Source organism: Erinaceus europaeus, chromosome 11 (assembly GCF_950295315.1).
Source record: "Erinaceus europaeus chromosome 11, mEriEur2.1, whole genome shotgun sequence".
In the NCBI taxonomy this organism is placed as follows: Eukaryota; Metazoa; Chordata; class Mammalia; order Eulipotyphla; family Erinaceidae; genus Erinaceus; species Erinaceus europaeus.
In genome coordinates, this window is record NC_080172.1 from 41798508 (window position 1) to 41813600 (window position 15093).

A 15093-nucleotide genomic window follows, 5' to 3' on the forward strand; every position below is an offset into this window, starting at 1 on the left:
TGAGCTCTGAGCTCCTGGCTCCCCACATGTAGGAGAGTCGCTTCACAGGCGGTGAAGCAGGTCTGTCGGTGTCTTTATCTACCCTCTCTGTCTTCCCCTCCTCTCTCCATTTCTTTCTGTCCTATCCAACAATGACATCAATAACAACAATAATAATAACTACAACAATAAAACAAGGGCAACAAAAAGGGGGTAAAAAAGCAAAAAAAAAAAAAGAGAAAAGAAAATAAAGAAAAAGGCTGGGTAGTGGTGCACCCGGTTGAGTGCACATGTTACTATGTACAAGGACCCAGGTTCAAGTCCTCACTTTTCACCTATAGGAGGGGAGTTGATGAATGGAGGTGTCTCCCTTTTTTTTTCCCTCTCTATCTCCCCCTCCCCCTCTCTCTTTTAACATTTTATTTACTTACTTATTTATTTTAATTATTTATTTTTATTTATTTTCCCTTTTGTTGCCCTTGTCTTTTTATTGTTGCTGTAGTTATTGTTGTTATTGATGTCATCATTGTTGGATAGGACAGAGAGAAATGGAGAGAGGAGGGGAAGACAGAGGGGGAGAGAAAGACACCTGCAGACCTGCTTCACCCCCTGTGAAGCAATGCCCCTGCAGGTGGGGAGCTGGGCCTCGAACAGGGATCCTTATGCCAGTCCTTGCTCTTTGCGCCACGTGCGCTTAACCTCCTGCTCTACCGCCGACTCCCTACTGTAGTTATTATTGTTGTTGTTGTTGATGTCGTAGTTGTTGTTGGATAGGACAGAGAGAAATGGAGAGAGGAGGGGAAGACAGAGAGAGGAAGAGAAAGACACCTGCAGACCTGCTTCACCACCTGTGAAGCGACTCCCCAGCAGTTGGGGAGCTAGGGCTCCAGCCTGTATGCTGGTCCTTGCACTTCGCCTATTTAACCCACTGCGCTACCACCCAACCCCCTATTTATTTATTTATAACCAGAACACTGCTTAGCTCTGGATGGTGGTGCAGGGGATTGAAGCTGGGACTATGGAGCCTCAGGCAAGAGAGTCTATTTGCATAAACATTATGCTATCTACCCCCACCCTCCCCTTCCCCTCTTAATTTCTTTCTGTCCTATTTAATAAAGTAGAAGGAAAGAGAGAGAGAGGAGAAAAAGAAAGAAGTGGTCCTTTTTCTTTTTTTTTAATATTTATTTTATTTATTCCCTTTTGTTGCCCTTGTTGTTTTACTGTTGTAGTTATTGTTGTTGTTGTTGTTGGATAGGACAGAGAGAAATGGAGAGAGGAGGGGAAGACAGAGAGGAGGAGAGAAAGATAGACACCTGCAGACCTGCTTCACTGCCTGTGAAGCGACTCCCCTGCAGGTGGGGAGCCGGGGTTCGAACTGGGATCCTTATGCCGATCCTTGTGCTTTGAGTGGTCCTTTTTCTAAAACCCCTTGGACACATTGGGGCATGATAATCAAGTGGAAGGAAGGAACAAGGACCCTGAACTGTGGCCTCTGAAGCTGTTCCTATCAGCAGCCCACAGCCATCAAAGGCATGGTCCACTGGGATTGGTGACTCCAGTCATCACCTCACCTGCCCACACCCTGTGAGCTCAGTAAGAGCTCCTACAGGCAGGCCTCAAGCCAGTGGGCCACTTCCTCTGCCTGAGGCCGCTGTGGGCACCTGCCCCTTGGCCACCCTCTACTTCCTCCCATGAGCTGCTCAGAGGAAGCAAGAGTGACCCAGGGAGGAGCAGGAACAGGACTACTGAAACAGGCTAAGACAACATGCTTTTCACTGGGCTGAGCCAGTGCTGGGGCTTATTACACCCTCCCCTTCCCCAGGGGAGAACCAACACTGCATCAAAAGGTGGATGTGGGGAGTCAGGCAGTAGCTCAGAGGGTTAAAGTGAAAGGATGGAAAACTATCATACAAGCCAATGGCCCACAAAAAAGGGCAGTAACAGCTATTCTCATATCTGACATGATAGACTTTAAAATAGATAAGATTAAAAAAGATAGGAATGGACACTACTTAATGCTCAGAGGATCAGTCAATCAAGAGGACTTAACAATTATTAATATCTATGCACCCAATGAGAAGCCATCTAAATACATCAAACTTCTACTGAAAGAGCTACAGCAATATATTAATAGTAGCACAATCATAGTAGGGGACTTCAACACCCCACTATCTCAACTTGACAGATCATCCAGGAAGAAAATCAGTAAAGACATAAGGGAGCTAAATGAAGAGATAGATAAACTAGAACTATTGGACATTTTCAGAGTCATTCATCCCAAGAAACTGGAATACACATTTTACTCAAATCCACATGGATCATTCTCAAGGATAGACCATATGTTAGGCCACAAAGACAGCATCAGCCTATTCAAGAGCACTGAAATCATCCCAAGCATCTTCTCAGACCACAGTGGAATTAAACTAACAGTTAACAATCAACAAAAGATTAGTAACAGTCCCAAAATGTGGAAGCTCAACAGTACACTTCTTAACAACTTCTGGGTCAAAGAGGAAACCAAGATAGAAATCAAAATGTTTCGAGAGTTCAATGAAAATGAAGACACAAGCTATCAAAATATTTGGGAGACAGCTAAAGCAGTCCTAAGAGGGAAATTCACTTTAAGTCTGTGTTTGTCTTGTTGAGTTAGGTGAGTTTCCTGTAGACAACATATTGTTGGGTTGAGTTTTCTGATCCATCTTCCTACTCTGTGTCTTTTAATAGGTGAGTTCAGGCCATTGACATTTATTGATATCAAAGATTGAAGATATTTTAACGCCATTCTTGAAGAGTTTTAGAGTGTTTTGATATATGTCCTATTTGTGGTGGTCTGGTTGTTTATAGGAGACCTTTCAGAACTTCTTTCAGGGCAGGCTTGGTGATGGTTGCTTCCTTCAACTGTTGCTTGTGTGAGAAGGTTTTGATGCTTCCATCTAGTCTGAATGACAGTCTAGCAGGATATAGTATTCTTGGCTGAAAGCCTTTCTCATTGAGCACTCGATAGATATCTTGCCATTCTCTTCTGGCCTGTAGTGTTTGTATGGAGAAGTCTGCTGCTAATCTTATGGGTTTTCCTTTGTAGGTGACTCTTTGTTTTTCTCTTGCAGCCTTGAGTATCCTTTCTTCATCCTTATTCCTTTCCATTCTAAGTATGACATGTCTTGGTGTCTTTAGGTCTGGGTTAATTCTGTTTGGGACCCTCTGGGCTTCTTGAATATTTATGTCTTTGGTGTTGTCTAGACTAGAGAAATTTTCAGCTATTATGGCCTGGAGAATGCTTTCTTCCTCTCCTTCTCTTTCTTCCTCTGGTAAGCCAATAATGCGTATATTGTTTCTTTTGAAGTCATCCCATAGGACTCTGTTGTTGTTTTCAGCATCTCTTAATCTCTTTTTAGATCTCTTACTTCTTTTTTAGTTGCTTTAAAATAGATAAGATTAAAAAAAGATAGGAATGGACACTACTTAATGCTCAGAGGATCAGTCAATCAAGAGGACTTAACAATTATTAACATCTATGCACCCAATGAGAAGCCATCTAAATACATCAAACTTCTACTGAAAGAGCTACAGCAATATATTAACAGTAACACAATCATAGTAGGGGACTTCAACACCCCACTATCTCAACTTGACAGATCATCCAGGCAGAAAATCAGTAAAGACATAAGGGAGCTAAATGAAGAGATAGATAAACTATAACTATTGGACATTTTCAGAGTCATTCATCCCAAGAAACTGGAATACACATTTTACTCAAATCCACATGGATCATTCTCAAGGGTAGACCATATGTTAGGCCACAAAGACAGCATCAGCCAATTCAAGAGCACTGAAATCATCCCAAGCATCTTCTCAGACCACAGTGGAATTAAACTAACACTTAACAATCAATAAAAGATTAGTAACAGTCCCAAAATGTGGAAGCTCAACAGTACACTTCTTAACAACTTCTGGGTCAAGGAGGAAATCAAGATAGAAATCAAAATGTTTCGAGAGTTCAATGAAAATGAAGACACAAGCTATCAAAATATTTGGGACACAGCTAAAGCAGTCCTAAGAGGGAAGTTCATAGCTATACAAGCACACATTAGGAAACAAGAAAAGGCACAAATAAACAGCCTGATTGCACATCTTAAAGACCTAGAAGAACAACAACAAAGGAATCCTAAAGCAACCAGAAGGACAGAAATTACTAAAGTTAGGGCAGAAATAAATAACATTGAGAATAGGAAAACCATACAAAAGATCAATGAAAGTAAATGTTGGTTCTTCGAAAGAGTGAACAAAATCGACAAACCTTTAGCCAGACTCACAAAACAAAAAAGGGAGAAGACCCAAATAAATCGGATAGTAAATGAAAGAGGAGAAATCACAACAGACACTGCAGAGATTCAACATATCATGCGAGGCTTCTATGAACAACTATATGCCACCAAGCTAGAGAACCTGGAAGAAATGAATGATTTCCTAGATACCTATCAACTTCCAAAACTAAGTAAAGAGGAAGTGGATAACATGAACAGGCCCATCACAGCTAATGAAATTGAAACAGTTATCAAAAATCTTCCCAAAAATAAAAGTCCTGGACCAGATGGTTTTACAAATGAATTCTACAAAACTTTCAAAGAAGAACTAACACCTCTACTTTTAAAAGTCTTCCAGAAGATTGAAGACACTGGAATACTCCCTGCCAGCTTCTATGAAGCCAACATCACCCTCATACCAAAAGCAGACAAGGACACAACCAAAAAAGAAAACTACAGACCAATATCTCTGATGAACATAGATGCGAAAATATTGAACAAAATTCTAGCCAACCGGATACAGCAGTATATCAAAAAGATTGTTCATCATGACCAAGTGGGGTTTATCCCAGGCATGCAAGGTTGGTTTAATATACGTAAGTCAATCAATGTGATCCACCACATCAACAAAAGCAAGACCAAAAACCACATGGTCATATCAATAGATGCAGAGAAAGCCTCTGACAAAATCCAACATCCCTTTATGATCAAAACACTACAAAAAATGGGAATAGTTGGAAAATTCCTGAAGATAGTGGAGTCTATATATAGCAAACCTACAGCCAACATCATACTCAATGGTGAAAAACTGGAAGCATTTCCCCTCAGATCAGGTACTTACTAGACAGGGCTGCCCACTATCACCATTACTATTCAACATAGTGTTGGAAGTTCTTGCCATAGCAATCAGGCAGGAGCAAGGAATTAAAGGCATATAGATTGGAAGAGAAGAAGTCAAACTCTCCTTATTTGCAGATGACATGATAGTATACATGGAAAAACCTAAGGAATCCAGCAAGAAGCTTTTGGAAATCATCAGGCAATACAGTAAGGTGTCAGGCTATAAAATTAACATTCAAAAGTCAGTGGCATTCCTCTATGCAAACACTAAGAAGAAATTGAAATCCAGAAATCAGTTCCTTTTTCTATAGCAACAAAAACAATAAAATATCTAGGAGTAAACCTAACCAAAGAAGTGAAAGACTTGTATACTGAAAATTATGAGTCACTACTCAAAGAAATTGAAAAAGACACAAAGAAGTGGAAAGATATTCCATGTTCATGGGTTGGAAGAATTAACATCATCAAAATGAATATATTACCCAGAGCCATCTACAAATTTAATGCTATCCCCATCAAGATCCCAAGCACATTTTTTAGGAGAATAGAACAAATGCTACAAATGTTTATCTGGAACCAGAAAAGACCTAGAATTGCCAAAACAATCTTGAGAAAAAAGAACAGAACCGGAGGCATCACACTCCCAGATTTCAAACTGTATTATAGGGCCATTGTCATCAAAACTGCTTGGTACTGGAACATGAACAGACACACTGACCAGTGGAATAGAATTGAGAGCCCAGAAATGAGGCCCCACACGTATGGACATCTAATCTTTGACTAAGGGGCCCAGACTACTACATGGGGGAAGCAGAGTCTCTTCAACAAATGGTGTTGGAAACAATGGGTTGAAACATGCAGAAGAATGAAACTGAATCACTGCATTTCACCAAATACAAAAGTAAATTCCAAGTGGATCAAGGACTTGGATGTTAGACCAGAAACTATCAGATACTTAGAGGAAAATATTGGCAGAACTTTTTTCCGCATAAATTTTAAAGACATTTTCAATGAAACGAATCCAATTACAAGGAAGACTAAGGCAAGTATAAACCTATGGGACTACATCAAATTAAAAAGTTTCTTCACAGCAAAAGAAACCACTACCCAAACCGAGAGACCCCTCACAGAATGTGAGAAGATCTTTACATGCCATACATCAGATAAGAGTTTAATAACCAACATATATAAAGAGCTTGCCAGACTCAACAACAAGACAACAAATAACCCCATCCAAAAATGGGGGGAGGACTTGGACAGAATATTCACCACAGAAGAGATCCAAAAGGCCGAGAAACACATGAAAAAATGCTCCAAGTCTCTGATTGTCAGAGAAATGCAAATCAAGACAACAATGAGATATCACTTCACTCCTGTGAGAATGTCATACATCAGAAAAGGTAACAGCAGCAAATGCTGGAGAGGGTGTGGGGTCAAAGGAACCCTCCTGCACTGCTGGTGGGAATGTCAATTGGTCCAACCTCTGTGGAGAACAGTCTGGAGAACTCTCAGAAGGCTAGAAATGGACCTACCCTATCACCCTGCAATTCCCCTCCTGGGGATATATCCTAAGGAACCCAACACATCCATCCAAAAAGATCTTTGTACACATATGTTCTTGGCAGCACAATTTGTAATAGCCAAAACCTGGAAGCAACCCAGGTGTCCAACAACAGATGAGTGGTTGAGCAAGTTGTGATATATATACACAATGGAATACTACTCAGCTGTAAAAAATGGTGACTTCACCGTTTTTAGCCGATCTTGGATGGACCTTGAAAAAATCATGTTGAGTGAAATAAGTCAGAAACAGAAGGATGAATATGGGATGATCTCACTCTCAGGCCGAAGTTGAAAAACAAGACCAGAAAAGAAAACACAAGTCAAACCTGAAATGGAATTGAAGTATTACACCAAAGTAAAAGACTCTGGGGTGGGTGGGGAGAATACAGGTCCATGAAAGATGATGAATGACATAGTGGGGGCTGTACTGTTAAATGGGAATCTGGGGAATGTTATGCATGTTCAAACTATTGTATTTTCTGTTGAATGTAAAGCATTAATTCCCCAATAAAGAAATAAATTATTTAAAAAATAAAAATAAATGATGTGAAAAAAAAAAAGAAGAAGTACACAGCTAAACCATAGAACCACTGAAGTGAGTAGCAGGAGCTGTTGTCTTCAGTCAAGGACTTTTTTTAGGAGAGAAGAGCTCTGAGTTTTTCATGGGTAAAAAAAAAAAAAAAGTCTTGGAGCAATGGAATTGGCATAGGCCCTAGCTCTACATAATTAAGATAATGAAAATAATAATAGGGGGCTGAGTAGGTGGTACACCTGCTTGAGTTCATGTTACAATGTGCAAGGACCTGGGTTTGAGCCCCCCCAGTCCCCACCTGCAGAGGGAAAGCTTTGTGAGTGATGAAGCAGTGATGCAGGTGTCTCTGTTTCTCCCCCTGTCTCCCCTTACTCTCTCAATTTCTGGCTATCTCTATCCAATAAATAAATTTAATAAAAAAAATTTAGGGGGGTCGGGCAGTAGTGCAGCAGGTTGAGCACAGGCAGTGAAGCTGGTCTGCAGGTGTCTATCTTTCTCTCCCCCATCCAACAATGATGACATTAACTACAACAACTATAAACAAGCAACAAGGACAACAAAAGGGAAAATAAATAATAATTTCAAAATTTTTTTTAATCCTTAAAAAATGAAAATAATAGAAAAAGTGCTTGACAAGAGGACAAATCCCCTTTCAGTATTAGTTGCAGGCCTCCATGGCTGGAAGCAGATAATCACTGTGCAGGGTAAACAGACTTCGCCTTGTTGGGCTGGGGGTGGCCAAAATGACCTCAAGTAAGACTGGCATTGTTGGGGCCTCCACCATCTTACCTGCCTCAAGTAAAAAAGATTTTTGTCAAGTGTGGGGTCGGGTGGTGGTGCACCTGGTTGAGTGCACATATTACAATGCACAAGGACCCAGGTTCAAGCCCCCGTCCCCACCTTGAAGCTTTGCAAGTGGTGAAGCAGTACAGCATGTGTCTCTCTTCCTTTCTATCTCCCCTCCCCCTCTTAATTTCTGACTGTCTCTATCCAATAAATAAATAAAGGTAATTAAAAATTATTTAAAAATTGTCTATTGGAGAAGTAAACAGAAGGAACTCCCACTGTCCACCTCTCCCCATAATTACATTCACTAATCCTCCCTCTGGCAGCGGCTCAAGAACAGAGAGAGTTTTCCCCAAGCCTGCCACCTCACTGTCTGCCCATGCCATCCTCCCGGACCCCCCAGCTCCAGACCCAGCCCAGCATCACAGTCAGTGTCTTCTCCTCCAGCCCTACCACCCACCCTGAACTGCACACACTTCAAAGGGGCCCAGTGTTCCTAGGACCCTGTGGGCACTGTGCCATGCCTTTCCCTTCTACCCCCCCCACCCCACCTCATCATCCCCCCCCCCCCAAACACAAATATACTTCCTGTGGAGGTGGAACAGGAAGTAGGAGTTCCAGAGAACACCTGTCACCTACACCCACCAGGCATCCAGCTTCCCCTCTGGGAACAGCACTAGGATGCTTGCCCCATGAAGTTCCCCTCTAAGGGGAACTCAAGACTGACTGTTGCTTTTTTTGTTTTGTTTTCTCCAGGGTTATCACTGGGGCTGGGTGCCTGCATGATAAATCCACTGTTCCTGAAGGCCATTTTTCCTTTTTTTTTAATTAGATAGTAGGAGGGAGAAGATAGAGAGGGCAAAACAGAGAGACACTTGCAGACTTGCTTCACCACATTACAGGTTCGCCCCTGAAGGAGGGGGTTGGAGGGTGGAACCCTGCTTCTTGCACATGATAATGTATACATTCAACTGGGTGTGCCACTGCCCAACCTCTGCCTGTTACTTTCTGTCTCTTTTCAGCATTGGACTCCGGAAAGGGCCCACTCCAGGATGAGGAAACTGCCTCTAGTCAGGCTCAGGGAGGCCAGAACTTGGGACAGAGGAGGAGAATATGGAGATCAAGATCCCAGTCTCTATAGCTTCTGCAGTTCTCTGTCCCAGTGGGTAGGAGTTTCGAGGTGTCAGCCACAGGCTGGCCTGAATCTCTGTCTAGTAGGTGAGTGGGCCCCCATCTCCAGCAGGAGGAAGATAACCAGGTAGAACAGATGTTTGTGGAGTCTGTGGGGAAAGAGGGTTAGCACCTACCTTCAAGGTCTTCAATGATGTCCAATGTGGAGCTCCAGGAGAAACGCTCCACAGCCCCCAGCTCCAGTTCAGCCAGGGCCCTGGGCAGGGCTTCCAGCTCATAGGCACCCCGCTTTTTCCAGTAGAGAAACATGCTGAGGCCCAAGCTGGCCTCCCAGAAAGGCCCGTGACCTTAGCAGCTGGGTGGCCCCAGGGACCTGGGTCCCCAAGGCCTTGGATGCAGTGGGGGCTGGGGCTGCAGAGACCCTGAGGCTGCCCTAGGGGCCAGCTAGCATGGCCCTCTGTGGGGAGGGGAGCATTCTGGGAGCTTCTGAAGGCCTAGGAGCTGACCAATGGCCTGAGCTCGGGCCCCACACAAAGCGCCTTTCTTCCGCCTCCTACAGACATTTTACAAATTTCAACTTCCCGGCCCCCTCGGAGCCCCCACCAAGGGGATGGGCCGGTGTCTGGGGACGGCAGAGGGCCGGAAAAGAGTGCAATTGTTCCGTGGTCTCTTTGTGGAGATACGTTTTCAGAGGAAAAAATGTGCTGCCCCAGGAGCAATGCCAGCCCCCACCCCTGACCTCTGATCCCAGTCCCCAGCCCCAGCAAGGCCCTGGCAGAATTCTCCATGAGGAGTGGAAGAACCCATAGAGGTGCCCCTGAGCTGTGACAAGGCCCCCTCTTGGGAACATCAAGGCCAGTCTCCCAGCTCCTCTGGGCTTCCTGGGGGAGTTGTGGGGCAGGGCCTCTTTCCTCTCTGGGCTGTACACTCAATGCTCCTCCCTCTTCAGACCATGTGTTACCACCTCCTGTGGCAGCATTACATATGGAGCCCCGGACAGATTGGATCCAGTCAAAGAGCATTCACATCATTGAATCTCAATGTCCCCTGCATAGTCCACAAAGGAAGGAGGGAGGCAGGAAGACTAGAAGGGCTGGGAGGGCTAGATGGGGTCTAGGGGTGCAGAGTCACTCACACAAAGAACCATGAAAAGAATGAAGACCTGATTATACAGAAAGTGAAAGTCACTGTCAGCTTATTCTGGAGTCTTATAAAAACTAGTTGTTGAGCTCCAGTAGAGCACACATATTACTGTGTGCAAGGACTCGGGTTCAAAACCCGAGTCCACACCTGCAGGAAGGAAATTGTACTAGTTGTGGAGTTGCTATACCCCACCTACCCCAGCCCTTTGAGGCTGTTCTTGAGCTCACCTAGCCTCAGAAAATCACATGACACAGGCAAGGAGCTGGCATCAGAAGGCATTGCTTTCTGGGAGGTAGGGGTGGGGGGTCACCTCAGGGCTGTGGCGGGTGGGAGGCTGGGAGAAGTGGCCATCCAGGCAGCCTGCATACCCCCAGCTGAGGACTGAGGTGCCAAGAGGCAGCTGGATTAATTCAAACCATATGCCTGCCTGCCCACCAGCCCTCCTCCTCTGGCGCAGGGCCAAGGACGGACAAATGCAGGCCCCATAGTCCTTGATTGCTGGCACCCACGAGGCCTGGGCCAGAGCCCATGGAGGTGGGGGCGCCCCTGCTCATGTTTATGGGCAGGAAGCCAGTGTGGGGGTGTGAGACAATCTGTCCCCAGCAGCCATGGCTGAGCTCAGTGCCCACAGTGGAGTCAGGGGTGGTCCCAGAACAGTTCCCCAGCCCAGACCCCTATGTGTCCTGATCTGGGGAACAGGGTTTACACACTAGGTTGTGAACAGTCAGTCCCAATGCAACCCTGTCTCATAGGGCGCAGAGGGGGGGAGCAGCAAGAATTAATTTTCTTTCTTCCTTTTTAACCAGAGCACAGCTCAGCTCTGCCTTTTTTTTTTTATTTCTTTATTGGGGAATTAATGTTTTACATTCAACAGTAAATACAATAGTTTGTACATGCATAACATTTCCCAGTTTTTTTTTTAATTTTTTAAATATTTATTTTCCCTTTTGTTGCCCTTGTTTTTTTATTGTTGTAGTTATTATTGTTGTTGTTATTGATGTCATCATTGTTAGACAGGACAGAGAGAAATGGAGAGAGGAGGGGAAGACAGAGAGGGGGAGAGAAAGATAGACACCTGCAGACCTGCTTCACCACCTGTGAAGCAACTGCCCTGCAGGTGGGGAGCTGGGGGCTCGAACCAGGATCCTTACACTCGTCCTTGTGCTTTGCGCCACGTGAGCTTAACCCACTGCGCTACCACCCGACTTCCAACATTTCCCAGTTGTCCATATAACAATACAACCCCCACTAGGTCCTCTGTCATCCTTCTTGGATCTGTATTTTCCCCACCCACCCACCCCAGAGTCTTTTACTTTGGTGTAATACGCCTTATGGTGTTTCTAGAGATTGAACCTGGGACCAAGAAGCCTCAGATATGAAAATCTTTTTGCATAAAGCTGTTTCTCCAGCTCTCAGGTGGCAAGGATTTCTTCCTAACCCCAACTTTGGGAGGAATGCATGGAGCCCCAATGGGCAAGGATGAGGGTTATTTATGATGCTGCGGAGCTCAGGCAAGCTCTGCCTCTACTTCCACCCCACCCCACCCCACCCCTCAACACACATGCAGCCTCCTCCTTAAGCTTCTCTCTGTCCTCAAATGTGCCTCCTGTTTCCTGCCTTGGCTCACAGTGGCCTGTCTTCTTCGGCTCCCACATGGAGTCACCCACATGCCTTCTGTCTACGCTAGAGGCCCCCATCCCCCTACACTGTAGGGCATGAGTCATCTCAGGGACTCAGGTGGTGCTCTGTCAGGCCAATGAAAGGCCACCACAGGCCTCCAGCCCTTGTAACAGCAGATGTGACAGTTGAAAGCAAGTGGACACAGTGTCTGAGAGAACCTAGGAAACTTGACCACTAGTGACATGCTCACCAACTTTAGGAGAACCTCTCATCATATTTTCTTAAAACTATTTATTGGGAGTCAGGCGGTAGTGCAGTGGGTTAAGCACAGGTGGCACAAAGCTCAAGGACCAGCATCAGGATCCTGGTTCGAGCCCCCGGCTCCCTACCTGTAGGGGAGTCACTTCACAAGCGGTGAAGCAGGTCTGCAGAGGTGTCTCTTTCTCCCCCCACCTCTGTCTTCCTCTCCTCTCTCCATTTCTCTCTGTCCTATCCAACAATGACAACAACAATAATAACTACAGTAATAAAACAATAAGGGCAACAAAAGGGAATAAATAAATAAATAATTTTAAAAACTATTTCATTTGATAGAACAGAGAGAACTTGAGGGGGGGTAGGTAGAAAGGAGAGAGAGATAGAGACCAGCAACACTGCTTCACCACTAGTGAAGCTTTCCCCCTACAGGTGAGAACAGGGGGCTTGAACCTGGCTCCTTATGCATGTTAATATGTGGACTCAACCAGGTGTGCCACCAACCACCTTTTTTTTCTTTTCTCCTTTTACAGACAAGAGGGAGAGGCACAACAGCATTGTTCGACAATATGTGGAGCTCCCTCCTATGCCCTGGTACTCCCATCTGATGCCAAGGCTTGAAATGAGGGTCTTTTGTATGGTAAGGTGGACACTCTACCAGGCGAGACATCTCCCAGCCCTTCCTCACCACTTCTAAGATAACTGGAGCACAGCCAGGCAGGTACATTTTCTTTTTTTTTTTTTTTTTCCTTTATTGGGGGATTAATGTTTTACAGTAAATACAATAGTTTGTACATGCATAACATTGCTCAGTTTTCCACATAACAATACAACCCCCACTAGGTCCTCTGTCATGCTTTTTGGACCTGTATTCTCCCCTCCACCCACCCACCCCAGAGTCTTTTACTTTGATGCAATACACCAACTCCAGTTCAGGTTCTGCTTAGTGTTTTCTCTTTTGATCTTGTTTTTCAACTTCTGCCTGTGAGTGAGATCATCCCTTATTCATCCTTCTGTTTCTGACTTATTTCACTTAACATGATTTCTTCAAGCTCCATCCAATATGGGCTGAAAATGGTGAAATCACCATTTTTAATAGCTGAGTAGAATTTCACTGTGTATTCCACAACTTGCTCAGCTACTAATCTGTTGTTGAACACCTGGGTTGCTCCCAGGTTTTGTCTATTACAAATTATGCGCTGTGGTCCGGGAGTTGGTGCAGCTTTGGACTTTCAAGCATGAGGTCCCGAGTTGAGTTCCCAGAAGCACATGTACCAGAGTGATGTCTGGTTCTTTCTCTCTCTCCCTCTCTCTCTCTCTCCTGTCATTTCTCATGAATAAATAAATAAAATATTTTTTTAAAAATTATGCTTCTATAAACATGGGTATACGCAAATCTTTTTGGATGGATGTGTTTGGTTCCTTAGGGTATATCCCCAGGAGAGGAATTGCAGGATCATAGGGTAGGTCCATTTCTAGCCTTCTGAGAGTTCTCCAGACTGTTCTCCACAGAGGGTGGACCAATTTACATTCCCACCAGCAGTGCAGGAGGGTTCCTTTGACCCCACACCCTCTCCAGCATTTGTTGCTGCTATCATTTCTGATGTATGGCATTCTCACAGGAGTAGAGTGGTATCTCATTCCTGTCTTTATTTGCATTTCTCTAACAATCAGTGACTTGGAGCATTTTTTCATTTGCTTCTCAGCCTTTTGTATCTCTTCTGTAGTGGACAGGTACATTTTTTTGCAGGCCAGGTAATATTCTGAGCATGGCTCACATATTATCTCCATTAAACTGCCAGCCCTGTAAGGCAAAACTGCCATCTCCGTAGTTGAGATGGAGAAACTGAGTTCAAGGGCAGTAACTAACCCAGGACTATGTGGATCTACAAGGGGATAAGGCAGGGGCTGAACCCTAGAACCTTGTTCTCACCACCTGGCCACACTGCCTGACCCTCAGTGACACATGGTGCGCTGCAGGGCTTCAGGGCAGTTGAGGCCCAGCACTCCTGCTGGCTCCTCCAGGGGCAGCTCAGCCTCCACACAGGAAGATCCTAAGCAGCAAGGAACCAATGGCTCACACCCTTCTTGAGGATTGTACCCTGGGGCTGTGAAGCCTGGTCCTGGACAGGGAGACCCCAGAAGCTCTTCACCTGTTCCCACCACCACCTCTGTGAGTTTCCATGGGTCCAGGGCCAGGACATGCATAGGGATGGGGACTGGAGGCCTCAACCAGTGCCTACCAGTGACCTTGGACTTGGGAGGAGTCAAGTCCCATGACTGCTACAGCTGTTTCCTTAAGAACAAAAGTGTCATGTGAGGGTGGGAGAACAGCTTCTAGAAGCCAGCTGAGTAAGAAGTCTAAAAAGGAACAGGAGTGATCTAGAAGGTGGTGCTATAGATAAGGCATTAGACTATCAAGCATGATATCCTGAGATCCATTCCTGACATTGCACTTGCCTGAGTAATACTCTGGTGCTCTCTCTCTCTCTCTCTCTCTCTCTCTCATATATATATATACATATACATATGAGAGAAGAAGCACATGGACATCAACCCTCACACTGTCCACTATCTGCCAATAGGCCAAGTCCAACAAAAAAAATTTGAACCTGGAGGTACTTTCCTTTCTGAGATCACACAAGGCGAGTCCCATAGTCCCCTTGATACCCTTTTCCATGCTACTGAGCACTGCAGTCCCCAGAGGGCAGCTTTCTAAGGTGCAGTAGAACTGCTTTTTTATTTTTAAAAAATATTTATTTGTTTATTCCCTTTTGTTGCCCTTGTTGTTTTATTGTTGTAGTTATTGTTGTTGTTATTGATGTCATCTTTGTTGGATAGGACAGAGAGAAATGGAGAGAGGAAGGGAAGACAGAGAGGGGGAGAGAAAGATAGATACCTGCAGACCTGCTTCACCGCCTGTGAAGTGACTCCCCTGCA

General features: G+C 44.7%; 1 protein-coding gene and 1 long non-coding RNA gene across 3 annotated transcripts in view; one reads left to right on the forward strand and one right to left on the reverse strand.

The window, feature by feature from the left end:
* Window positions 1–9459, reverse strand: part of PLEKHG5 (pleckstrin homology and RhoGEF domain containing G5) — a 60682-nt gene extending 51223 nt beyond the window's left edge. For both annotated transcript variants that reach the window (XM_060201350.1, XM_060201351.1), the window contains exon 1: window positions 9312–9459. In XM_060201350.1, the coding sequence (XP_060057333.1) occupies window positions 9312–9444 (133 nt within the window). In that variant the 5' untranslated portion in view covers window positions 9445–9459. The remainder of the gene's footprint in view (window positions 1–9311) is intronic.
* Window positions 1–14759, forward strand: part of LOC132541326 (uncharacterized) — a 28410-nt gene extending 13651 nt beyond the window's left edge. Inside the window, exons 2-3 of the long non-coding RNA XR_009552498.1 lie at window positions 12687–12874; window positions 14179–14759. This is a non-coding gene — a long non-coding RNA (uncharacterized LOC132541326). The remainder of the gene's footprint in view (window positions 1–12686; window positions 12875–14178) is intronic.
* The last annotated feature ends 334 nt before the right edge of the window (window positions 14760–15093 follow it).